The sequence below is a fragment of the Panthera onca genome, chromosome B3 (assembly GCF_046562875.1).
Source record: "Panthera onca isolate mPanOnc1 chromosome B3, mPanOnc1 haplotype 2, whole genome shotgun sequence".
NCBI lineage: Eukaryota > Metazoa > Chordata > Mammalia > Carnivora > Felidae > Panthera > Panthera onca.
The window spans coordinates 122,549,465-122,571,953 of NC_138344.1; the positions used below are offsets into that span (position 1 = coordinate 122,549,465).

The 22,489-nt window shown below is 42.4% G+C and overlaps 1 protein-coding gene across 14 annotated transcripts in view; it reads left to right on the plus strand.

Annotated features, from left to right (window-relative positions):
- The window catches only part of NRXN3 (neurexin 3), a 1,572,196-nt gene that overhangs the window by 503,945 nt on the left and 1,045,762 nt on the right, over positions 1-22,489 (plus strand). For all 14 annotated transcript variants that reach the window (XR_013556003.2, XR_013556004.2, XM_060620435.3 and 11 more), the window contains 2 exons: positions 11,070-11,508; positions 16,211-16,594. Coding sequence is in view for 12 of the 14 variants with exons in the window: in XM_060620435.3 (XP_060476418.2) it covers positions 11,070-11,508; positions 16,211-16,594 (823 nt within the window). In the remaining 2 variants the exon portion in view is untranslated. The remainder of the gene's footprint in view (positions 1-11,069; positions 11,509-16,210; positions 16,595-22,489) is intronic.

Consider the following 22,489-nt stretch of genomic DNA (forward strand, 5'->3'; position numbering starts at 1 on the left):
CCCATTCCACTCTCAAATGTAATGTCATGTCTTGGTTTAGATATTTGTCATGTGAGGATTAAATAATTATATGTAAACTACCAAGGACAATACCTGGTCCACAAGAAACCCTCCATGAAGGTTAACTGTTGGTATTGTACTACTGCCATCACCACCGACAGTCATCCCAAGTCTGAAAGGCTTAGAGCTAGTGGGTTAACTCAGGTTCTGCAAATGCATATGATGGGGGCCGCCATTCCCCATTGTCACACCCTTTGTAGACATCGCTTAGTGGACACAGCTGGACACAGAATGACAGTTTTACTCCTTCATGCCCCAGGTACCCACTCCTAATTGATCAAACTGGATGTGTAATTAAAATTACAAGCCATTCCTAGTTTCACTGAATGTAAGAATGCAAGATCTCAGTGTTTGGAGAATTTGAATTTAAGCTGAACTTTGTGGGTTCTCCACTTACATCAAAACTTCTTTGATTCCTGGGAATGATAATGAATTTTGGACCTTTTAGACGTTCTATATCTCTTTTTTTCCAGTATTCCTCTCTGCCTATTTCTCCATAATTTCTACCTCTAGAAGAATTTTAATTCATAGTCGTTTCCTATTCCCTGTCTATAATTTGGTATCTTATAATAAAATACCATGGAAATAATATAGACATGGACATAATGTAAATGAAGAGGAGTGAGTCATAATAGGAATTATAATTGAAACCTAAGATCCAAGACTCAGAAAAGCTGTCTTCAAATGTGATTTGTATAACTGGTAGTGAAATTCATGTCAGGTTGGTTTTGCATGGCATAAGGGACATCTAGTGGTTATCTAGGTCTCTACAGATTTACTAAAGGCAATGTAAAGTTACAGGTTTAAGTATGGAGGCTGAGTACTATCACCTTGAAAGAGAGCCCCAAGAAAAGAAGGGTGCCCTTTTTTGTTGCATGACTATTTTGAAGTTAACAAAGGGTAAAGAAACCTGTTCAGAAAAAAATCAATTTGAGTCCTAGCATTTCTATCTATATTATTGTTAGTTTGAACCCAACTCATTTTCTTTCCTACCAGGTTGGAAATGATTCTGTTATCGGTTACCTGCCAGCCTGGCACATTTTTGCTATCACTTTTCCTACCTCTTCTGCTGATTGCAGAGGGGCTCTTTGGACCACCTTGAAGAGCCATCTGATTAGAGGCTTCATTAGGCTAGAAGCAGAGCAGCTTAGCAGGCCAGGGCAAGAGAATAGTTTGTAATTGCTTCTGACCGGCAGATATCCTTATTTGCAAGTTGCTTCTCCATCAGGAAGCCATACACCTCTAGTCCATGTGTATTTTGTGTAAATGAATGGGCTTCACATTATAGGAAGTTAAACTGGAAAGCACCTGTGTGAACTTGCCTTCTTAGCCACAGAGAATATTCCTGAACTTGCCTATTGATCTGCACCTCTTGGTCTCATCCGTCACTATCCATGGTTGTGAACTCACTGCTTCTGTCTTCTGGGCTGCATGGAATACTTTCCTCATATGCTCCTATTGTTTCCAGCTAATTGTGTTAGACTTCTTGAAGGTTCTGTTTCATTGAGTCTTTTTATAGTATTTCTCCCTATTCTTCTGCCTTTGGGCTTTTTATATAATCTCTTTCTCCCAAAGCCATTTGGCATTTCTATTGTAACGTATCTTCTTTCAGGGTAGCTGGTGGCAGAATGCTTCATTGTTAGGTATTTATTCTTGCTATTTGACCCTGAATATGGAGAATAAAGGCTCTGAGGTACTGTTTCAAAATATCCATGTGTTTTCTATGACATTCCAAGCTACATTGTCATAAAGAGGTGGGCAGTATTCCCTTAGCATACTCCAGAGCGGGAGGCAGTGTTGGTGCTGAGTTTTGTTATCCTATCTCTTCGAGTATCTTGCTAGAATTTATGATTGATTTTTTTGCTCCTTCTTCTGTTGGTGTTTTGTCAAGATGCATAAACTAGTGACAGATGCCACTCATGGGTACAGAACTTTCTATATTAATAAACTTAAAATGCAAGCACATTTCCTAAGCATGCCCACTAGTGAAAACCAAATATTTAGTGATTCTATCAAATTCTTTTTAACTGTGATACTTTAGCTTTCTCTCTTCTCATCTTATCACTTATCAAGCAGAAGGAATATAGAGGTTTCTTTCTGCAGTATAGTCCTCACTGATTTAGAGGCATCAGGAAATAGTCTTTGGGATTTTCTTGCCTGTCTTCCTTCTCATTCTTTCACATCTTCCCGCAAATATGTACTGACTTTGTGTCAGGCACTGGGAAACTCAGAAAAAAGGTACAGTTTCCTCCACTTGAGCAGCTCCCAGTCTACTGGGGTAAACAGATGCAGCACAGCATGATAAATTCCATGGCAGCAGTTACAACATGGAGCCCTGGGAGCAGAGAGGAGGAAATCAGATGTAGGTAGGAGTAGAGTGAGTAAGAGTGTTGGAGAAGGCTTCCCAAAAGATTTGGTACGCAAACTATGCCTCAGATGGCAAACGGTTATTCACATAGAAAATCCGGGTAAGGCTTATCCCGGGGAGAATTTACTGGATGAACTGCAGAACTTGACAGTGAGGTGGGGGCTAGATCAGGAAAAGTCTATTATGTAATGGGTGAAAGTTTGCATTTGATTCTGAAGTTGATAGAGAATCATTGAAGGGTTTAAGTGGGGAATGACATGTTATCCTCAGGGAAAATAGTGAGATGATTAGAGTCATTTCTAGTCTTTGGAATAAAAATAACAGTAGATTCCTAGCGAATCAGGAAGGCACCTTTTACATTTTGTCACCTTTCCAATCAGACTGTTAAAGGCTTCCTTTCTACTCTAATGGCTCCTTTTTTTTTTCGATTGCATAATGTCTATATTTTTAGAGCTTTTCATAATCAGGTACCACCTACTCATCTGATCTTTGTTCTTCTGCTGTGTGACATGTAACTTTCACTCTAGTCAGGTTGGTGCCCTCATCAAGTATTCTAAGAAGGAAATGTAGGCATTCACTGGGTAGGTCTGTTTAGTACATAAGTAAATACAAGAAGTTTGAGAGTACGTTTTATTGAACCTCTACTGTGTGCCAGGCACTTTGTTACAAACACTGGGCATGCATTGACTACCACATAAGAAACACACAGCCTCTGTGTTTATGAAGCTTACAGTCTAGAGGACCATAACAGTGCTGTTCTTGGAAAGCAGAAGGAAGAGGAAAACGATCTAAGTTTCTGATCACTGGCTCTTGCACATTCAGTAATTAGAGTGACAGATATGTCTCACTACAATTCTGATATAAAATATATCTCCCCTCTAAGCATTTTCCAACATTTTCTAAACATGTTAGTGGCAGGGATCACACCTCATGTTCCTTTGTATGCCCTGTGGTCTAGAGCTAAAATAGAGTGGTTATTTAACACATTTACATGGATTTTGTTTCCAATATCTTAGTGTAGCTAGTTAATTTACATTCAGTTGACTTTATGTTAGAGGATAACAAGGATGGAGAATAGGTTCATCTCAAGTTATATTTCTCAGTGACTGGTGGTAACTTCCTAGAGAAGAATTCTGAGACTACAGTCAGGTTGAATGGGAAAGGGGGTAGAATAGAATGACATCAATTAACAATGAATGTCACCTGTGAGGAAGGAAGGGCAGAGACACATACTTGCCAACATGGCTCTTGAACATGGGAGGGTTTGATATCCAGGTGTGGCTAAAAAGGTCATCTGGCGAACTTTTCTAGTTCATCTAGAAACTTTTCCGTTACTATCTATTGACGATGTCTTGCAGAGCTCTGGCCCATTACATGCAAGTTCATGTCTTATATCTCTGCCTGGGTTTATTTACGTCAAGTCTGTAGTCTGTCTATGCCAAGTTCTTCCTTCATTAATTTAGTAGAAGCTTAGTACATGCTGTGAGGGTGATAAAGCCTGAATCAGCAAATCTTCCCTCTCGCAATAATTTTTTTTCATGGGATACTTGAACATATGGTGGCCTGTTCCTGATCAGCATTTTTAACTGAATAAAGTCCTCAAAAGCTCTCTTCCTTGAATAAAATTGAGACCTTCCCTGTGATTGTGTTAAGGGTTAGAAATCTTTCTCAACTTCTTAGTGTCTCCATCTGTAACCACGCATCAACCTATATAATTACTTCCATTTCACAAAAAAGCCATCGGACAAATATTTGTCTAATTCTTGATCACAAGTGGTAATGAATTGCATTATTAGCAAACACCCATGGCTTTTTGATTTGTGAGGGCAGAGTAACCGGCCCACAGCTTTCTCTCTCTCTGGTTGAATTGCCTATATGTCCAGGTGACTGGATGCTGTTTTCAAAATGAGGAAGGGACTGAGGACTTTGGTGATTTAACATCAGTTTGCCTGGATTTTTTTTTTCCTGTCACTCCAGCTTGTCTTATGTCCCTTTTATCTTTTCCTGGCCACTTTCTTACAAATGGGACCATGGATTAGAGATTATATACACTGGTGGTCCCTCATGAGATCCAGCTTGCAGCTATGTTTTCTTTTACCCACAGAGTGTTGGATCGCTCAGCATTAAAAAAAATTTGATTCACAGTTGACATTCTGCTACTGTCTTAGCAAGTCTGAAACTCAGTTCCCATTTTCTATTTCTTGTGCTTAGTTTTTATCTTTGGTGGATCTTCACCGCTGTTAACAGAATATAAAGCATGAAAATGGTGGCATCCATGGTATGTAGCAGTTGGGGCTTTGGGCCTCAGGTTTGATGTAAGCTCCAGCTCAGCAGGCAGAGTTAGTTCACTGACCCCTGTTAGCAAGACCATAGATGCAGATGTGGCCCCAGCCATGCCAAATACTGGCTCTTCTGACTTTGGACGCTCAGAGGACCATCTGCTGTCACATTGTGTTTGGACTTCACTGTTGGGGTTTGGTCAGTAGTACATTCTGATAGAAAACGTGAATGATAATGAATCTTAAATCTGTGCATGTATATGCTGTGTGTGTGTGTGTGTGTGTGTGTGTGTGAGAGAGAGAGAGAGAGAGAGAGAGAGAGAGAGAGAGAGAAAGGGAGAGAGTGGGGGGAGAGAGAGAGAGGGAGGAAGAGTGAGAGAAATAAGGAATGCCCACCATTTGTAATATATATAAATGCCACATTAGTCAATTACATATATTATGTAGATATTTATTTTTATTTTTACTTTAGCATTAGTTAAATCTAGTCTGTTACTAGTTTGATCCCTGTCTCTTGAGCTGACAGGCACCTTAGAACTTATTCTCAGAGGAAATCTTTTCTCCCAGTGGCTTGATGCCAGGCTTTTCTGTCTGTTGATTTAGCTCTGGCTTTTCACAGAAAAATGACAACATTAATAGTGATAACTACCATTTGTTGAGTGCTTATGAAGTTCCAGGAACTGTGTCAAGTATTTCTATGTACAACGATATCTTATTTGTTTTTGTTTTTGTTTTTTTAACAATACTGTGAAGTGAGACGTGTTATCCACATTTCTACAGTGAAAGACTCTGAGGTAGAGACATATTAATGATTTTATCCAAGGTCCCATAGCCGCCATGGATGGATCAGGACTCAACCCTGGCCGGAGAGATTGCGAAACCCACGATATGAACCACTGCGTTGCCACTTGAGTCCAACATACAATTTAATGCAGACATGAGCATTTATTAAGCACCTGTACAACCAGGTGCTATTTGCAATTTTAAAAGGTGTGGTGCATATTTTTTTGCCGATAGGTGTTTGAGGTCTGTTGAAGAGATAAGACCTGTGCTTATTTAAGGATTATGAGGTTGCATGTTTTGAGTGACAAATGAGTGGAGCAGTCTGTTCATAGGAGAGGAATTCACAGCAGACCAGAGATATCAGTTGCCTGAAGGACAGAGGGGAAGTAGGGTAGAGAAGGTAGGATGTGGCAACCCCGGAAGCAAGATTCTTTCACAGTGCTGCTTCTTTATGTTTTTACCCTGAGTAGGAATGTTACCCAGTAATAAGATTAGCCTGAACATTTATCTAGAAGCAGCACTATCCTGGAAGCCGTAGAGAAAAAGCTCATTTTATTATTATCTATTGTCAATGGATTAAATGCAGTGGGGGGATAAATACATCTTTGTCTTTTGCTTGCCCTGTGTACACTGCTCCACACATAGGTATAAAGTTGAAAGGCTTTACTGGGATGTGTAATCAACACTGTTCCATATCAAGGCACCCTGACACTGGCTTCTCACCGTTCTGTTTTGTTTAGTCTAGACACTTCAGAGAATGTCCCCTAGCATCCTGAATTTCAAACATCATCCACTGACCTGGATCAGAGCAGTGGTGCTCAGGCATCAAGTCATGGACCTATAAATGATGGTCTGATAAGCTGACCTAGTGGTTTTTATAGAAATTGTCCTACATATAGACCCACAGAGGATTGAAGATGCTTTTTAAAAACAAGAGAACAAAGGCCAGGTTGATACTCTCCTATTCCTGCACAGGATAAAAAGTACCAAAAGGCCATCTGGGCACTGCAGGGCACATGCCCACATCCCCTCATTCCTTCTAGTTTCCTTGCTGGAGTGCAGAGGGCTGTGGCATATATAGCAGAGGGCATGAAAGCCTGTTCTCAGGAAGCTGAGAATAGAGTGGCCTAGGAAAAGATGCAAGAGAGAGAAGTACATCTGTGAGCTGGGACTGTCTCTACTCCTTAGATTTATTCTCACGGACCTGCCATATAACTCAAGTGCCATGGAAGAGTTTAATGTAAAAGACACATCATGTAAGTTTGAAGAGTTACTCCTTTTCCAATCAGGGCAGGTGGTTTGGGCAATAGGAAAGCAGCCACATCACTAGTAGCCAGTATGAGGATTCTGAGTTTATCAAATGACAGGATCAACAGGATCAGAGCAGCCAGAGAGGACCTGAAGTGGGTTTATATATATATATATCTATAGATATATATATATATATATATATCTATAGATATATATATATCCTGGTGAAAGGATGCCAGGAGAGGAGAGAAAAGCATGGTAGCCTGGAAAACGTGGTGAGCAAAGATGCAGAAGCCTTCACACTTGAGCTCAGACAGAGGCCTCTGAAGTGACTCCTGAGTGGGGAACGGTGGGATCTACCAGGGGTAAAGGGCTTTGCACTTCTGGGCGGAGTTGAGTGTGGTTTTGTGATTGATGAAGGGGTTTTTGCTTTATGGGTAAGTATGGGCCACAGGAGAGCCTAGAAACTGCCACTCCTAGAGTATTGTCCCATCTTGTGCAGTCAGAGAGATCTGGGTTCGAGTTCTAGTTACGCCCTCTAATGCTGCCTATTTCACTTGCTTATTGTCTGACGCATAGCAGATGCTCACAAGATGCAAACTGTTTTTGTTACATTGTTCCTGCTTTCATGTCTTGCCTTACTCCTGATACTGCTCCTTTGTGCTTTTGTAGCAGAGATTGTGGAGATTGTGGAGGTATAGAAGTACAGCTTTTCTGAGAGAGTGTGTCTCAACTCTGAGACTCTGTCCTCAACTATTTTACTGTCTGGCCTCCCAGGCATGAGCTGCATTGTGGTCCACGTGGCCATCTTTACAAACCCTCGTGTGGGGTAGTCAGACCAGCTTGTCATTGTTTGTGACTCTGTCTCTCTTTGGCTGTGTCACATCTTCCCTCATGGGGAACCACTTCCACTTGTCTTTAATTGCTCTTCGTTGGGGCAGCTTGTCAGCTAAGGCTGCTCTCTGTCACTCGATGCCACATTTCTTCCTAGTTTAGTCATCAGTTGGGGTCTTTCCTTTAGCTGCAAGTCTGGTTTCACAAAGAACACTGTACCAGATACTAATTTGCCTTGTAAGGGGGTCCAGCAGGGTTTCTTACCTCCATGCCCTACCCGAGGCACTGGTACACTTTTGTGTGGCTGTGGCCCTGGCCATGGTCCTATACCAGGCAGGTAGGGAAGGCGAGGATGCCAGCCATGGAACTTCTCAGTTGAGGACCACAAGGCTACAAGACCCCTGTCCTCCTGTCCCTTTCTTCTCAGCAGAACTTCAGTTCAGACCCCTGTCAGTTTCTAACAGTACCCCAACACCACTGGAGACCAGGGTATACTATTATTTCTTCCTAGGTTGATCCACTAGTTTAGAATTTTCTGTATTGTACCATGTATAACATCCCCCTCAATCCTGATAACAGCCTTGGAAGGGAAAGGGGAGCCATTCCTAGAATAGGTTTTGAGGTTCCTGCCTTTGGAAATGGGACTCAGAGAGGTTATCCAGCTGTCTGTGAGAAAGGTGAGGCAACTCCATATAAATAGACAAATAATTTCCAGGCCATGGAGCAGGTAGAGAGCTCACCTTCAGAGAGCTTTTGAGAGAAGTCTTGTTATCATTGGCCAGTTTGTGGCCCTGATTCTCCTGTCTGTCTCTCTGGAAACCTGGATTCTAGTTATTCACCTTGGGTCTTAGTCTCAGCTGTGTAACTTTCCCAGAGAAGAGCCCCTCTTCATGGTACCCTGCACCCCTTTAAAAGGCTTTTTTCTTTTTTCTCGTCTGCCTCCTGTAGGGGTGCCTGAGTTCCTTTTCCATTTATTATTCAATGGAACCAAGCCTCAGTCTCCCCCTCCCCCCTCCATCACAGGATGAGCTGTTGTTATATATTAACAATTAATCTTAACAAGGAGCTGTAGTCATAGGCATTTACTCCAGTGCAGAGAAAGCCAAAGTTTGTTTATGACAGATCTCACATGCCCAGGCGCAATAGGTGGGGTTAGAAAGGAGAAGCTGCCAGTCATTAAACTTTGTTTCTTTTTCTGGTTCACTCCAGTCATTGATAGCCTAAGGATCTTGCAGTGTTTCCCCTGTTCACATGGTCAGTGCAGTAGTGCTAAGATGAGAAATTCAGCTTTTGAATTAGGAAGCTGAATGTGCATGATTTTCCATGTAATGGTAAAGATGAGCTTCACAGGTGCTGCTAGTGGGACCTCACTCTGAGTGTCCACGGTGGCAAAACACATGGATGTGAGAGCCCAACTCCCTGGGTTCAAGTCCTGGTCTGCCAGTTACCAGCTATTGTGACTGTGAAGTGGTTCCTTAACTACTTTCCACATCTGTTGCCATCTGTAAAAAGAGGGGAATGATGGTAGGTATCTCAAATGGGTGTTACTGGGATCTAATGGGATGGTAGGCTTTAGCTCCTCACATAGTATCTGGCAGTAGGTGCTCAGTAAATATTAGTATCATTGTTATTTGCAGCGTTATTGACTATGGCTATGCTCATTGTCAAGGTCATATAATATGTGAGGCATTTTCAATTCTTTGTCATTAGTTGTATATTAAAAGGGAAACAGTTCTGGTGTTAGAGATTAAATGATGTACTGGAATGACCCATCTAATTACCTTTTCATCACTGAGATAAATTGTAAGACTTATTCTAGTACTTAAGTCCATTTTTTACTGAAAATGAAGATGATGTTACAACCTTTTTTAGACTGTGGAAAGGATGAAATTTGATTTACAGCTACAACAACTACCACCAAAGTACCTGAGATTTTTATGTTCCTACTCTGTGCCCTTCTAAGTGCTTTACATGTATGTACTGACTCATTTCATCCTTGAAAAATAATTTACCCCTGTATTCCCATTTTCAGAGGAGAAAAGAGACTCAGGTAAGTTCAACAACTTTGCCAAGGTCACACAGCTTGTAGGTAGTAGATGTAGGACTTTAGCCTAAATCCGGATCCTGACTTAGAATTTGAATAGGATAATGTAAAGGACATAGCAACGTGATTGCCATAATCAATACTACAATGTTAGCCCCTTTCCCTTTAATTTTTTTTCTTGTTTATTGGGTAAATGTGATGTTACTTAGAGATCACAGGACCAAGACCCATCCCAGGGCACTGCAATCAAAATTCAGTTCCAGTAACAACAACACCTCTTTGAAATTCTAATTTTGGGAAATAGCATTAATCCCTGCTTTTACGTGGATTACACCAGATTTTTAAAGTCATAATAGTTTTTTTTTTTTTAATATTGTAGGGTGTTTCATTCTCCCACCATTGTGTGTATACAGGGTGTACAAAATGTGCACAAAACACAGATTTCATTCCCCACCAACTCTTAACACATCTCCATGGTGAAAAAAAATGAAACGATGCAATACGGTACAGTGAAAAGTCAGTTTCCCTCCATTCCTGAATATTAATCTGACAGATCCACTCACCAGTGACAATTTTATAATTTTCTGTGTTTCCTTCCAAAGATGTTTTATGCATTTATGAGTGCATAATAGTTTTTATATTGAACACACACACACTTAACACAATGATAGTGCTCATATATGTGTGCATATCCATATGCATAAACACATATCAAAAACACACACTCTTAACACAATACTGTAGTACACACTCTTTTATGCTCCTTGCTAATTTCACTTAACAATATTTCTTGGAGAGCATCCATGTCAAAACCAGAGCACTGCCTTGATTTTTGTTTATTATTATTAATTTTTTTTTACTTTTGAGAAAGAGAGGAGGGGAAAAGGCAGAAGGAGAGAGAGAATCGGTGCAAGGCTTGCCCACGACCATGAGATAATGACCTGAGCCAAGATCAAGAGTCGGACATTTAACTGACTGAGCCACCCAAGAGGTCCCAGAGAACTACCTTGTTTTTAAGGACTGCATAATTGTCCATCATCAGGATGTGCCAGTCTGTTGTTATTGATGGCCATTCAGGTTGTTTCTGGCCTTTTACTACACTTCAGCAAATATCTTTGTATTTAAGTATTAGTATTTGTGCAACTCATACTCTATCGATTTCTCCTTGCAAGCTTATATCATATAACTTTCTGATATCACAAAAAATTGACCAGAAGGAGACAACACAAAAGTAATAAAATGGAAATGTGGGGGCTTATTCAAGGCTTATGTGTATCCCAGAAGTCTCTTCAGTTGCTTTTTCACATGCTGTATCTCATGTTTCTCATATTGTTTGAGACATATGTATCCTGAAGTCTTTTCTTGGACCTTTTACCCAGGTGCCCAGTGAACAGTGGATGGTAACTGTTTGCAAGATTGATTCATATGGCACTTGTTTGGCTTTTGACAGGTTGTTTATAAGAATAATGACATCCGTCTGGAGCTGTCTCGCCTGGCCCGGATTGGGGACACCAAGATGAAGATCTACGGGGAAGTTGTATTCAAGTGTGAGAATGTGGCCACCCTGGACCCCATCAACTTCGAGACCCCAGAGGCGTACATCAGTTTGCCCAAGTGGAACACCAAACGCATGGGTTCCATCTCCTTTGACTTCCGCACCACTGAGCCCAACGGCCTGATCCTCTTCACTCACGGCAAGCCCCAAGAGAGGAAGGATGCTCGGAGCCAGAAGAACACCAAGGTGGACTTCTTTGCTGTGGAACTCCTCGATGGCAACCTCTACCTGCTGCTTGACATGGGCTCAGGCACCATCAAAGTGAAGGCCACTCAGAAGAAAGCCAACGATGGGGAATGGTACCATGTGGACATTCAGCGAGATGGCAGATCAGGTAGGAGAAGGTGGGATTGTGACTCGGAAAAGAGGGAAACTGCAGCATCTTAGTCTGTTTCATGGCTTTGTATTTTTTGTATTTTACAATTTTTATTTTATGTTTGTGCTTGCATGCATGTTGACTCTTGCTGTTCTCTTTAATGGTTGTTGTAAGATTATGTTTCTGAACAAGTTATCTGTCTCGTCCCTTCCTCTCTCCCTTGTCACTCACCACACAGCTGTCTCTGTGAGAGCTTCAAGACCCTGGAGCCAAGGATGATTTTACAAGTAGCATTTCCACTGCTACCAAAGAGACTGTCATGTCACTGGTGTGATGTTTCCCCCACCCCCTTTTCTTCTTCTCCTTTTTCTCATCACCATGGAAACCGATTGTGACATCACAGATGCTGCATTATGTGATTACTCTGTAGGATAAGCCTCACTCTGTGAGAGTTTATGCAACGATACACCCTTCAATAATTGGCAAGAGTCATGTTGCAGGGAGAAATTAAGACAAGAAAGGAAAAAGCAAATTGATTTTTCCTGAAGTCATGTTCAATTTAAACCCTTCCTTTGGTGTGAGAGCCTATATTTCACTCTTTGCTCAGACCTCACTAACTCTCCCTTCCTCTTCATAACCTTTTACATTTGGTTTAAACGGCTTTGTTTGTTTCTGCAGCCGCAGATCAAACAAGCTAGCCCCAGGCAGTACATAGCTACTGTGGAATTATAACAAAGAGAGGGAGGGAAAACACACACACACACACACACACACACACACACACACACACACACACGCATGCGCGCGCGTGTGCATATAGAGAGTCTGGAGCTTTTGAATGCCTGAACAGTTTGCATAGCTTTCTATGGACCATGTGGCAATGAAGGTCACATTCTGTGCCACCAGAAAGGACATTTCACCCAGAGTGGTAACTAGAGCATTTGGATTTCACACTTATTTCCTGATTCTCCGTTTAGAGAATTATACTCAGGAAGGGTCTTGGCTATATTTGCTGTATTTTTTTTTTTTTTTTTTTTTTTTTTTTTTTTTATTTTTGGGACAGAGAGAGACAGAGCATGAACGGGGGAAGGGCAGAGAGAGAGGGAGACACAGAATCGGAAACAGGCTCCAAGCCATCAGCCCAGAGCCTGACGCGGGGCTCGAACTCACGGACCGCGAGATCGTGACCTGGCTGAAGTCGGACGCTTAACCGACTGTGCCACCCAGGCGCCCCAATATTTGCTGTATTTTTAAGGATTCTCCCTCCTTGTAAACACAGAAAGTCTTTCATCTGGGAATTTTTTTGTAGGCACACTTGGCCAATAATAGAAAACAATAGATTCCCTCAAAAGGCTGCAGCCAGGAATGAGCTTTTCTGTATAATTCCCTAGCCAGAGAGATGACAGAGATGAGCAATATTACCCTTAGGAGGAGCTGGATGGGTTCCGTTCAGAGGGCAGACAGGTGGCAGATTGCAGCCCTGGATGGTTTAGTGCCCAGCAGGATGCTTTATTGATTGTCTGAAATCTAATCAGAACCAAGAGGCTTCAAATTAAATGTGCTTGTTGAGTAAGAATGAACAGTTTGTGCTTTTTTAACAGAAAAAGACACAAAAAAACTAATTTCTCTGGAGGGAAGATCTTTTTCTCTTTCTTTCTAAATTTATCCATAAAACGTCAGCAGGGGCAGAGCAAAAAAACTATCCTAAAATTATAAGGGAGGGGTGCCTGGGTGGCTCAGTCGGTTGAGCATCCGACTTGGTTTTGGCTGGTGTCGTGATCTCATGGTTTCGTGAGTCCGAGCCCTGTGTTGGGCTCCATGCCGACAGTGCGGAGCCTGCTTGGCATTCTCTGTCTCCCTCTCTTTCTGCTCCTGCCCCCACTCATGCTGTCTGTCTGTCTGTCTGTCTCTCAAAAGAAATAAATAAACTTAAAAAAAATTAAAATTATAAGGGAAACACTTCTCTTGGTTTCAGGACTATGTGTTCTGGGTCTCTGGAGTTCTACTATGGTTGATGGGTGTCATGATTGGTTAATCTAGACCTGACATAGCTTAAAGGTTACTTATCTGTGTCACAGGCAGGTGAGAACACCTAAGCTTGCCATATGTTTACTTCTGTTTATTCCCAGCACTAATTGCTTTTCCAGTGATGTAGTTATTTTGTTAGATCCATCAGTGGACCTATCTGACAAATATATCTGGATTTCAGAAGCCTTGAATTTCTTTTCTGGGAGCCATAGAATTGGCCAATACTGATAAATTTGATCAAAGCCTATAATAGTTTACTGAGTAAACAAATAATTGTCCCATGAAAGCAGCATAACATAAAATTTTAATATGATCTATTAAACTTCATTTCTTCATGAGAGTGTTTTCTGGTGTGTTTTTAGTTATGAACCTGTTCCAAAATGAATAGTTATGAAAACATCTGTATTTGCGAGTGTGGTGCCTCCTTCCCTGTTCATCCCGAAGAATGACATGGGAAAAGTATTATGATCACTCCCCAGTTAGGAGACTGATTCTTGAAACTGAATTATGTGCATTCACAACAGTTGTGGTCACCCACTCAGAGGACGGATTTTCCTCAGGATGTATTTATGGCTCCAGCATTTAAATTGGGTCTGATGCTGTCCTTGTTTATCAATAACTGTTCCTCCAGGTTCAGGATCAAGCAGCTCTGTGGGCTTGTGGAGGGTAGAGAAAGCAAGTAGTGCAAGAGAACAGGAGATGCAAACCTCAACTTCCTCATTTGTGAAAGAGCGTACATATTAACTCCTACCTTGCTGGATTGTTCTGAGGATCAAGTCCAGAAAAGCACATGCAGTACTTAAAATGGTGGCCAGGACGTAATTACTGTTCCATAGGTTTCTAAAAGATTAAAAACAAACAAACAAAACCCAGAAACACAAATCCGATTTTTCCAGGAGAAAACTTGTAGGATGGAGTAGAGGAAGTTGCTGTTGGTGTAACCCACCCAGAGGCCTATTATGCTGGCTTTGTAACCTGGAGTGTACTTCTCATTCTTGATCTTATTTGATCTTTTCGGCCCTTCAGACTCTCCCCTTGGTAGCCCAGGGGATTGAGACTCAGACAGAAGTGAAGGCTAGCTGATGGATGGCCGGCCTACTTATGCTGGTACCAATAAAGCACTTTAAGAATACTAAAGTTTTTACATTTCTGGCATGTTTAGACATCACCTTGATTGTATAGTTTAGGAAACTGGGCTGTAAAATGGCTCAGGGACTGGCTGGGGTCAGAAGGCCACTTAGGAGCAGAATGCCAGGTCCAAGTTCCCAGGCCAGGCTGTATGTATGTACCTTCCACAGTCACGTTGATGGATCCCCGACCCTCCTGCTACTGTGTTTGGTCTGCCTCTCTGATTTCATCTCCCGCTCACCCCTTGTGCCCTTCAACCCTAGCCGTACTCTGACTTACCCCATGGCCTTTGCAGGTACCATTTCCCCTGCCTGGCATATTCTTCCCCTAGACTTGGTATGGTTGGGTCCATTTCAATATTGTGGTTTCAGCATACCTATCACCTGCCAGGGAGGCCTTCGCTGACAATACGTTTTATTTTTTTTATCTAAAAAAGTTTTTTAATGTTTGTTTATTTTTGACAGAGGCAGAGCATGAGCGGGGGAGGGGCAGAGAGAGAGGGAGACACAGAATCCAAAACAGGCTCCAGGCTTTGAGCTGTCAGCACAGAGCCCGACGCGGGGCTCGAACTCACAGACCGCGAGATCATGACCTGAGCCGAAGTCGGACGCTCACCCGACTGAGCCACCCAGGCACCCCACTCACAATACGTTTTAAATTAGACCCCATAGGCTGCTACCCCAGTGCCCGCTTTGCTCTCCTCCTAGTACCTACCATTACCTAATTTCTCTTGTTTGTTGAGTGATGTATTTACCTTCTGTCCTCTGCTCTGGACTATATGCACTAGAAGGACAGAGACATACCTGTCAAGTTCATCTCTGTGCCTACAAGAATGCCAGAAACACACAGGTGGGCAATACATATTTGTTAAATGAATAAACAAACATGTCCCAGGTAAAAGTTCTCAAAGGCAATGCTCCAGATATTCACTGGCAGGGCTGGTAGCTAATGCTAGTGTGGAGGGTATCAGTGCATGGAGGGTTCCATCCTTTGCGGATGGCAAGCGGGTGATAAAGACTCAAGTACTTCCAGAGTCCTTACTCTGTCCCAGACACACAGGGGCACTTTATATATATCAACTCATTTAATTGTCACACCAGTCTGTGAGGTGGGGACGATTATTTTCCCATTTTACAGATGAGGATGTTAAGGCCTCCGGAGGTGAAATCACTTCTTCAGGGTTACACAGCTAGTACATGGTAGAGCTGGGGTTTAAACTGAGGCATCTGCTGTGCTGCTCTCAACCTGTATGGTATGTGACCTTTCAGCCAAGACTCTGTGGAGACAAGATACCACGTAAGGTGTTAGTTGACTGAGATGGTCCTGAATCCTCCTGTCAGTGAGATTGTCTTAGTGGCAAAGACTGGAACCAAATGGCCTACGTTATCCTTTCTACTGTCTTGAAGCATTTGACTCCCTTGCTTGTATTGTTCCCACCTGACCAGGCAACACTGGTCTCTGAACTCACCTACTGGTCTTCTGTCATTTGGCTCATTGACTGGCAGCCTGACCTGAGATGCCGAGAGGGCTGTTAGCTCACTCTGTTTCTGTCCTCCCATCCCAGGTACCATATCAGTGAACAGCAGGCGCACGCCATTCACTGCCAGCGGGGAGAGTGAGATCCTGGACCTGGAGGGGGACATGTACCTGGGCGGGCTGCCAGAGAACCGTGCTGGCCTCATCCTCCCCACCGAGCTCTGGACTGCCATGCTCAACTACGGCTATGTGGGCTGCATCCGTGACCTGTTCATCGACGGGCGCAGCAAGAACATCCGGCAGCTGGCGGAGATGCAGAACGCTGCGGGCGTCAAGTCCTCCTGTTCACGGATGAGCGCTAAGCAGTGTGACAGCTACCCCTGCAAGAACAATGCTGTGTGCAAGGACGGCTGGAACCGCTTCATCTGCGACTGCACCGGCACAGGCTACTGGGGAAGGACCTGTGAAAGGGGTGAGTTGGCCCTCGTGGGTGGCATGCAGGGTCCGAGTGGGGGCGGTGGATGGCAGTTGTGTCCCTCGGTGGAACTACCCATGCTTTCTTTGTTTTAGAGAAGCATTTCCTTTTGTTCGCTGCTTCCCAGATTATACCCTTTCTGATTCTGGATGATTGAATTTGTTTAACTAGGATTGGATCCCAGAAAGGGAAACTTCAGAATAAGTATTACCAAGATCATGGTCCTTTTTCAATTAAATATGAGACATTTTCTATGTAGAGTGGGCACACACTTCTCTTTTAGGTTTCTGGATACACTAGCAATCTAGCTTTTCGGAGCTTTCTACATGCTAGTTCTTGGACTAGGCTTTAAAAATACACTGTAGAAGAAGGTAGATCCAGGCCTTTTCTCATGGAGTTGCTGCCTCCGGGAGTATTTAGCATTAAAGAAATAATTACAAACATGTAAGAGGCAGCAGGATGTATTGGTTAAGAACATGAACTCTGGAGCCAGACTGGGTGAGAAATCTGACCCTTATGGGGTGTTGTGAACTTTATCAAGATAACTGGTATCTTTCAGACTTGATTTCCTCATCTGTAAAATAGGGATAATCAGGCACCTACCTCACAATATATGGTGATGATTAAGTGAGCGAGTAGTTTCCCAGGCAGTGACTTAGTAAGTATTGGTGACTGTAACCATCATCATTATTGTTATAAACATCACTAAAGGGAAAATAAAAGTTTGGGAGGCCTCTGCAGGGGGAGCCACCATCCTGTAGGGATTCATAGAAAGCTGATGCCAAGAAGAAATACGCAATCTGAGACTTGAAATATGACTAGGAGTTAGCTTTGCAAAGAGGTTGGAGGAAGGCATGTGTCTTAGACAAGAAAGACAGAATGTGCCAAGGGACAGAGATAAGAAACCATGGCACAGTTGAGGAACTGAACGAAGTCCAGAAAGGTCTAGAGTGTGGCATGACGTGGGAGGAAGGGCATAAGAGGTAGGTGAAGGTGAAGAGGAAGGAAGCAAACAGGCCAGGGTGCTGGGAGCAATCCTTTGCATTCACCACTTTAGCATCTTACATCTACACTGACTTTGCAGCTTGGGTGAAGGGTAGAGATGAAGGTAAAAAGAAACGGAATCAAGACACGGAGATTCTGGTCTTTAAGCAGTGTCCAATTCCAGCTTGTTTTATTCTTTTATATGCCAAGCTTATGGACTCAAGCTGGCTGTCCATAGGTTGTCAAACTCTATTTTATATGAAAGGATAGTTTCTGTAGTTATCAAGTGTTTGCTGAGGGCATAGCTTTAAGCATCCAAGGGCTTTAAGGATACTGCATCTGTAACAGACATCGTTCCTGCTCTCAAGAAGTTTATCATTTATTTATCTGAGGAGTTGAGACACCTATACAAGAAGAGTAATAAAATGATACAGGCCAGCATCATGGATTCTATTTGTGGACCAGACTGGGAGGATATGGAGATTCAGAGAAGAGAAGATTTTCTTGAGGAGGGACATGCAGGGTCTCATTCCTCAAGACTACTGGTGGCCAGAATTATCCAGTATCACAAGTCTGATGATGAGGATGAATCCTGGAACAATCCAGGAACAGGGGCTGGATGATGAGGCAAAGATGTTTTCAAGGCGTGGTTTTTGTGAGGTTAATTATATTATTAGATGAGGGGTATTTCAAAAGAACTGCAGACCTTTTTTACAGCTGGATCAAAAATAGGACACAGAGCACTGCGGTGAAGGAGGAAGAGAGAGCTTATTTGGAGCTTAGGGGATGTAAATTCAGTCACTGAATTTTCAAAGCTACAACAAGCAGAATTTGAGCTAAGATGAGGAAGCAGCTGTATGGGGCGTGTCAGTCTGTCAAATTCCTAGACTTTCTGCCAAATCTGTTTGGAAGCTGGACTACCCTGGTATTGGTTTAGGTCAATAGAAAGGTCATTTGACGTCTGAGATGAGTAAGACAGTTTTGGTGCAAGCCACATTGTTACAGATCTTTCACCACCATGGAAAGTAGTATAAGAACCAAAGATCGCTTCAGACATCCACTTCTCCCCTCAGGTCTCTTCCCAATTCAAGGACCTTGTGACTGCTGAAGACAGGAGGATTTCCTGTAGCCAGCGGTGCAAGGTGTCTCTGAGCTCACGTATTCCAAGGGTATATAAATGGGAGTTGGTCCAAGTTTTGCCAAGTACGGTGAAAGTCACTGCACCTTTTACGTTGTCACTTTGGACTAGTCATTAAGAGGCAGCTGATTGGGGATATATGAGGGACAATTATTCCTGGTACAGTGCAGCCAAGTCATCTATTCTAGCCAAATGAGAAGGAGCATAGCAAATTTAAGACATTTGATCTATACATCGCTCAAATCCCAGACGGTTCAACCGATTGTTTTGTTCTCCTGCTAATTGTTTTTGGCCCTGTATTGTTCCTGACACCGTGTTCAGAGTGAATCAGTGGAGTGTAAAAATGGTAGGACTCTACTTGCTAGCAGAGAAAATAGAGTTTTCCAATGACATTGTTTTTCTTTATTGAAACTGATTTCTCAGTGGAGATACTTTGAGTATCTTTTATTCATTTTTATACATGATGTAGACATTTATTGAAACCCTAGCATATTCCAGGCACTGTATTAGATGCAAAGACATTGACATAGCCCCTGATGTTGATGAAGGGGTGTATAGTCCTTCCAGGGAAACAAAGGGGAATGCAGTAAATGTCCTAACATGTGGTAGATGTTATGCCATATGTCTATAGGGGAACAGTAGGGCAAACGGACGGGAGAGGCCATGTCTATGTAGGGGAGTGATGATTGGGAAAAGAGGATTCAAGATTTCTTGGATCTTTTTGTCTCCTATTTCTAGCAAAACTATGGTCTTTCTCTGCCTATGACCCTGTAGGCATTTCTGAAGAGTGGTGAAGGAAAAAAAAAAAAAACGCCAAAAACTTGTCAACATTTTTAATGTAAGGAGCATGATCCCCTTTGGATCCAGGAATGCTGCCTCACCCACTATGACCCCATCACTCAGTTTACTATTTTCTCTCTATTTTTCTTTGAACATTAACCAGAAGCTTAGAATCGGTCATTTGTAGGAAATGTGATGAGACTGAGACAATTTCTAAGGCAGTGTGTCCTATCTGGCCCAAATTGGAGTGTTCTGTACTTGGATTTTGCTGTGGAGTCAGTCCTTTGGTATCACTGGTCCCACAATAGGAATGGTAGGGTTAGAGAGGCATTTGTTAATATAGAATGAAGAAAGCATAGGTGGAATACTAGAATTGGTAGAAAAAGAACAGAGCTGGGGATGGCCTGGGTCAGACACTAGATCCAAATAGCCCAAGAACTCAAGCAAAGTGAGCAAACAGATCAGTCTATAGGGCAACTCCCAGATCAAAGCTGTCCTCCAAAGATAAGGGAATAAGGCAGGGAACCTAGGAAATGTATAAATATATGAGATTAAGGTTAATTTTGAGGAGTATCTTTCTCTTATAGTAAAAATGGATGAGTCTTGCTTGTACCCTCATAAGAATGCTTCTACTGCCTGTGAAGATAGCAACTCTAAATCTTGACATTTAACAACTGGCTTGATGTCGTATTTAGATTTTGTCAGGATGATCTGATACTATTCTGCGAAGATGTAGATCTATCTTCCCTTCCCAGTTGTTCAGCTGTATCTATTTGGGTTTGTTTTTCATAGTGATGTGGGAGACGCCTATCTCTCTGACCTAGAAAGCAAAGCCCTGTTTTGGTTGCTTCTTGCCAGTCAGTTTGGTTGAAATGCTCTAATCTACTGTAGGACCACCTGCCCTCCTGTGAAGCCCTGTTGTACAGAGGAAACATTCCAGCTTGTCTATCTTAGGAAGATATGATCAGCTGATGTGAGACAACCAAGCCATCTTCTCCTTGTCAGTGTGGCCAGACTGTTTAGTTCAGTCTGTGGGAGCCAAGTGTACATAGCCAAGATTATGGATTTGATTTTTTTTGTGGACCATCAAGCTTCAATTTATGATGCCACTGCAGATTCTGTCTTCCTCCCTGGATGACTTTTTCTGAAAATATGCCATCATTTATTTAGCAAGCGAGAAAGTAGGATTCAGCATGAGTCCATTCCCATGACAAGAAAAGTAACCTACAGAACAGCACTTAGAGTCAGGGTGGTCTGGTGGTTAATGGCATGAATTTTGGAGTCACATAGACCTGGTTTCTGTGCTGATTCTGTCACTTACTAGCTAGGTGATGTACAAAAAACTTCTCTCTTAATTCTTCTAAGTCTCAGTTTCTTTATCTATAAAATGGAGAGACTCATACTTTCTTGGTAAGGTTCTCTTGGTTGCAAGCTACAGAATCTACTATGGCTAACAGTCAAGGAAGAGGATTTACTGCATGATTACCTAGAGAGGTATTGATCAAATGAAGATCTCACTAACTACATTTTTAAAAAGGAAGCAGAACAGCTCTAGGGACCCTAAGGCACTGTGATTCAAGTGACTCATGTCTCCTGGCCTCCAGGTACTGGATTTTTCTATCCAGCATTTACATTTTCCAGAAAGGGAAAGTGGCCCAGTTTGGTTTATCTGTCTTTCCTTATATCAATCAGCTCTGTTTAGGTGGGTGGTCCCCTAGAATAGATATGAAGGATCACGGTTGTGTGTGTGTGTGTGTGTGTGTGTGTGTGTGTGTGTGTGTGTGTGTAAATAAGATATTACTGCACCATTTTGCTAGTGCTCTTTCTTGGCTAAGCTCAGCATATTCTGACCCATAAGGCCATATCCTATGACAGATATCCAGCCATGTGGAGCTGCTTCTGTCTGACAAAAAGAAGTATTATCCGGAGTCATGGAAATCGGATGCCCTTGAAAATAATAATTTGCACAACGAAGAGAATGTGATGAGAGGGTAAATCTGCTCTTCTCACTGGTTCCTGGGATTCCATTCATCTTATATAAACACCAGCTGAAAACCAAGAATACAGATATTTTGAGTTTTCTTAAGTGACTCTTGTTCCAACAGGAAAAGAGTGCAGACAGCAGCTGCTCTCCCTTGCAGCCTAGGGACTTCCCTTTCAGCCAGCTCTCTGAATGCTGCTGTGTGCCTCTGGAGTAGCAGCAGTGTGTTCTGCCTGGGAAGGGTGAGTTCCCACCCTTAGATGACACTGGAATGTGTCATTTGGATGCCACATGGAAATTTTGACCTCAGAAATAGAGTTGGCAGGTGCTGTTGATGTTTCTGTTCCTAATCTTTATTTCAGTAGGTGAGGAATTGGAAACTCTGAGAGGTTAACATCACTTTAACTTGGAGTAGCTGTAGAATGGTTGAAATTCATGATTCCTGACTTTTAATCTCTTGTACTTTCCATTGCATTGAGCAACCTTTCCTTCCTGTATATCTGAGAGAGGTCAGATTGTAAGGTCACTGAGGGAGGGAAAATGATGCATTACATATTTTTGTTGCCCACCTCCCCCAGTCTCTAGCACTGTGCTGTACACATACTATTGTGGTTAGGAAATGTTGGAAGACCTCAGTCTTCATTCCTGGGCCTCCTGTTAGTCTGCATACTCCCTTTGGTGTCCTCATCCATTGCCATGGTGTCAGAGGTCATCTACATGTTGTTGACTCCCAAATCAACTAGCTTGGCAGATCTCTAGCTTGGCGGTCTCTGGAATCCCAGATTTCTGTATCCGGTTGCTTGCTTGAGATATCCATTTAGATTTCTGATCGGTATCTTAATCATAACATTGAAAAATAAATTTTGAGTCCCTCCTCCCAGTGTTAAGACTCTTCCCCCACCACCTTCAGTCTCAGTAAATGGCATCACCATTGTCTTTGGCATTACCATTGTCTTTGGCATTTTCCTTGATTTTTCTCCCACTTTTTTAAATCTTTCACAGCAATTTC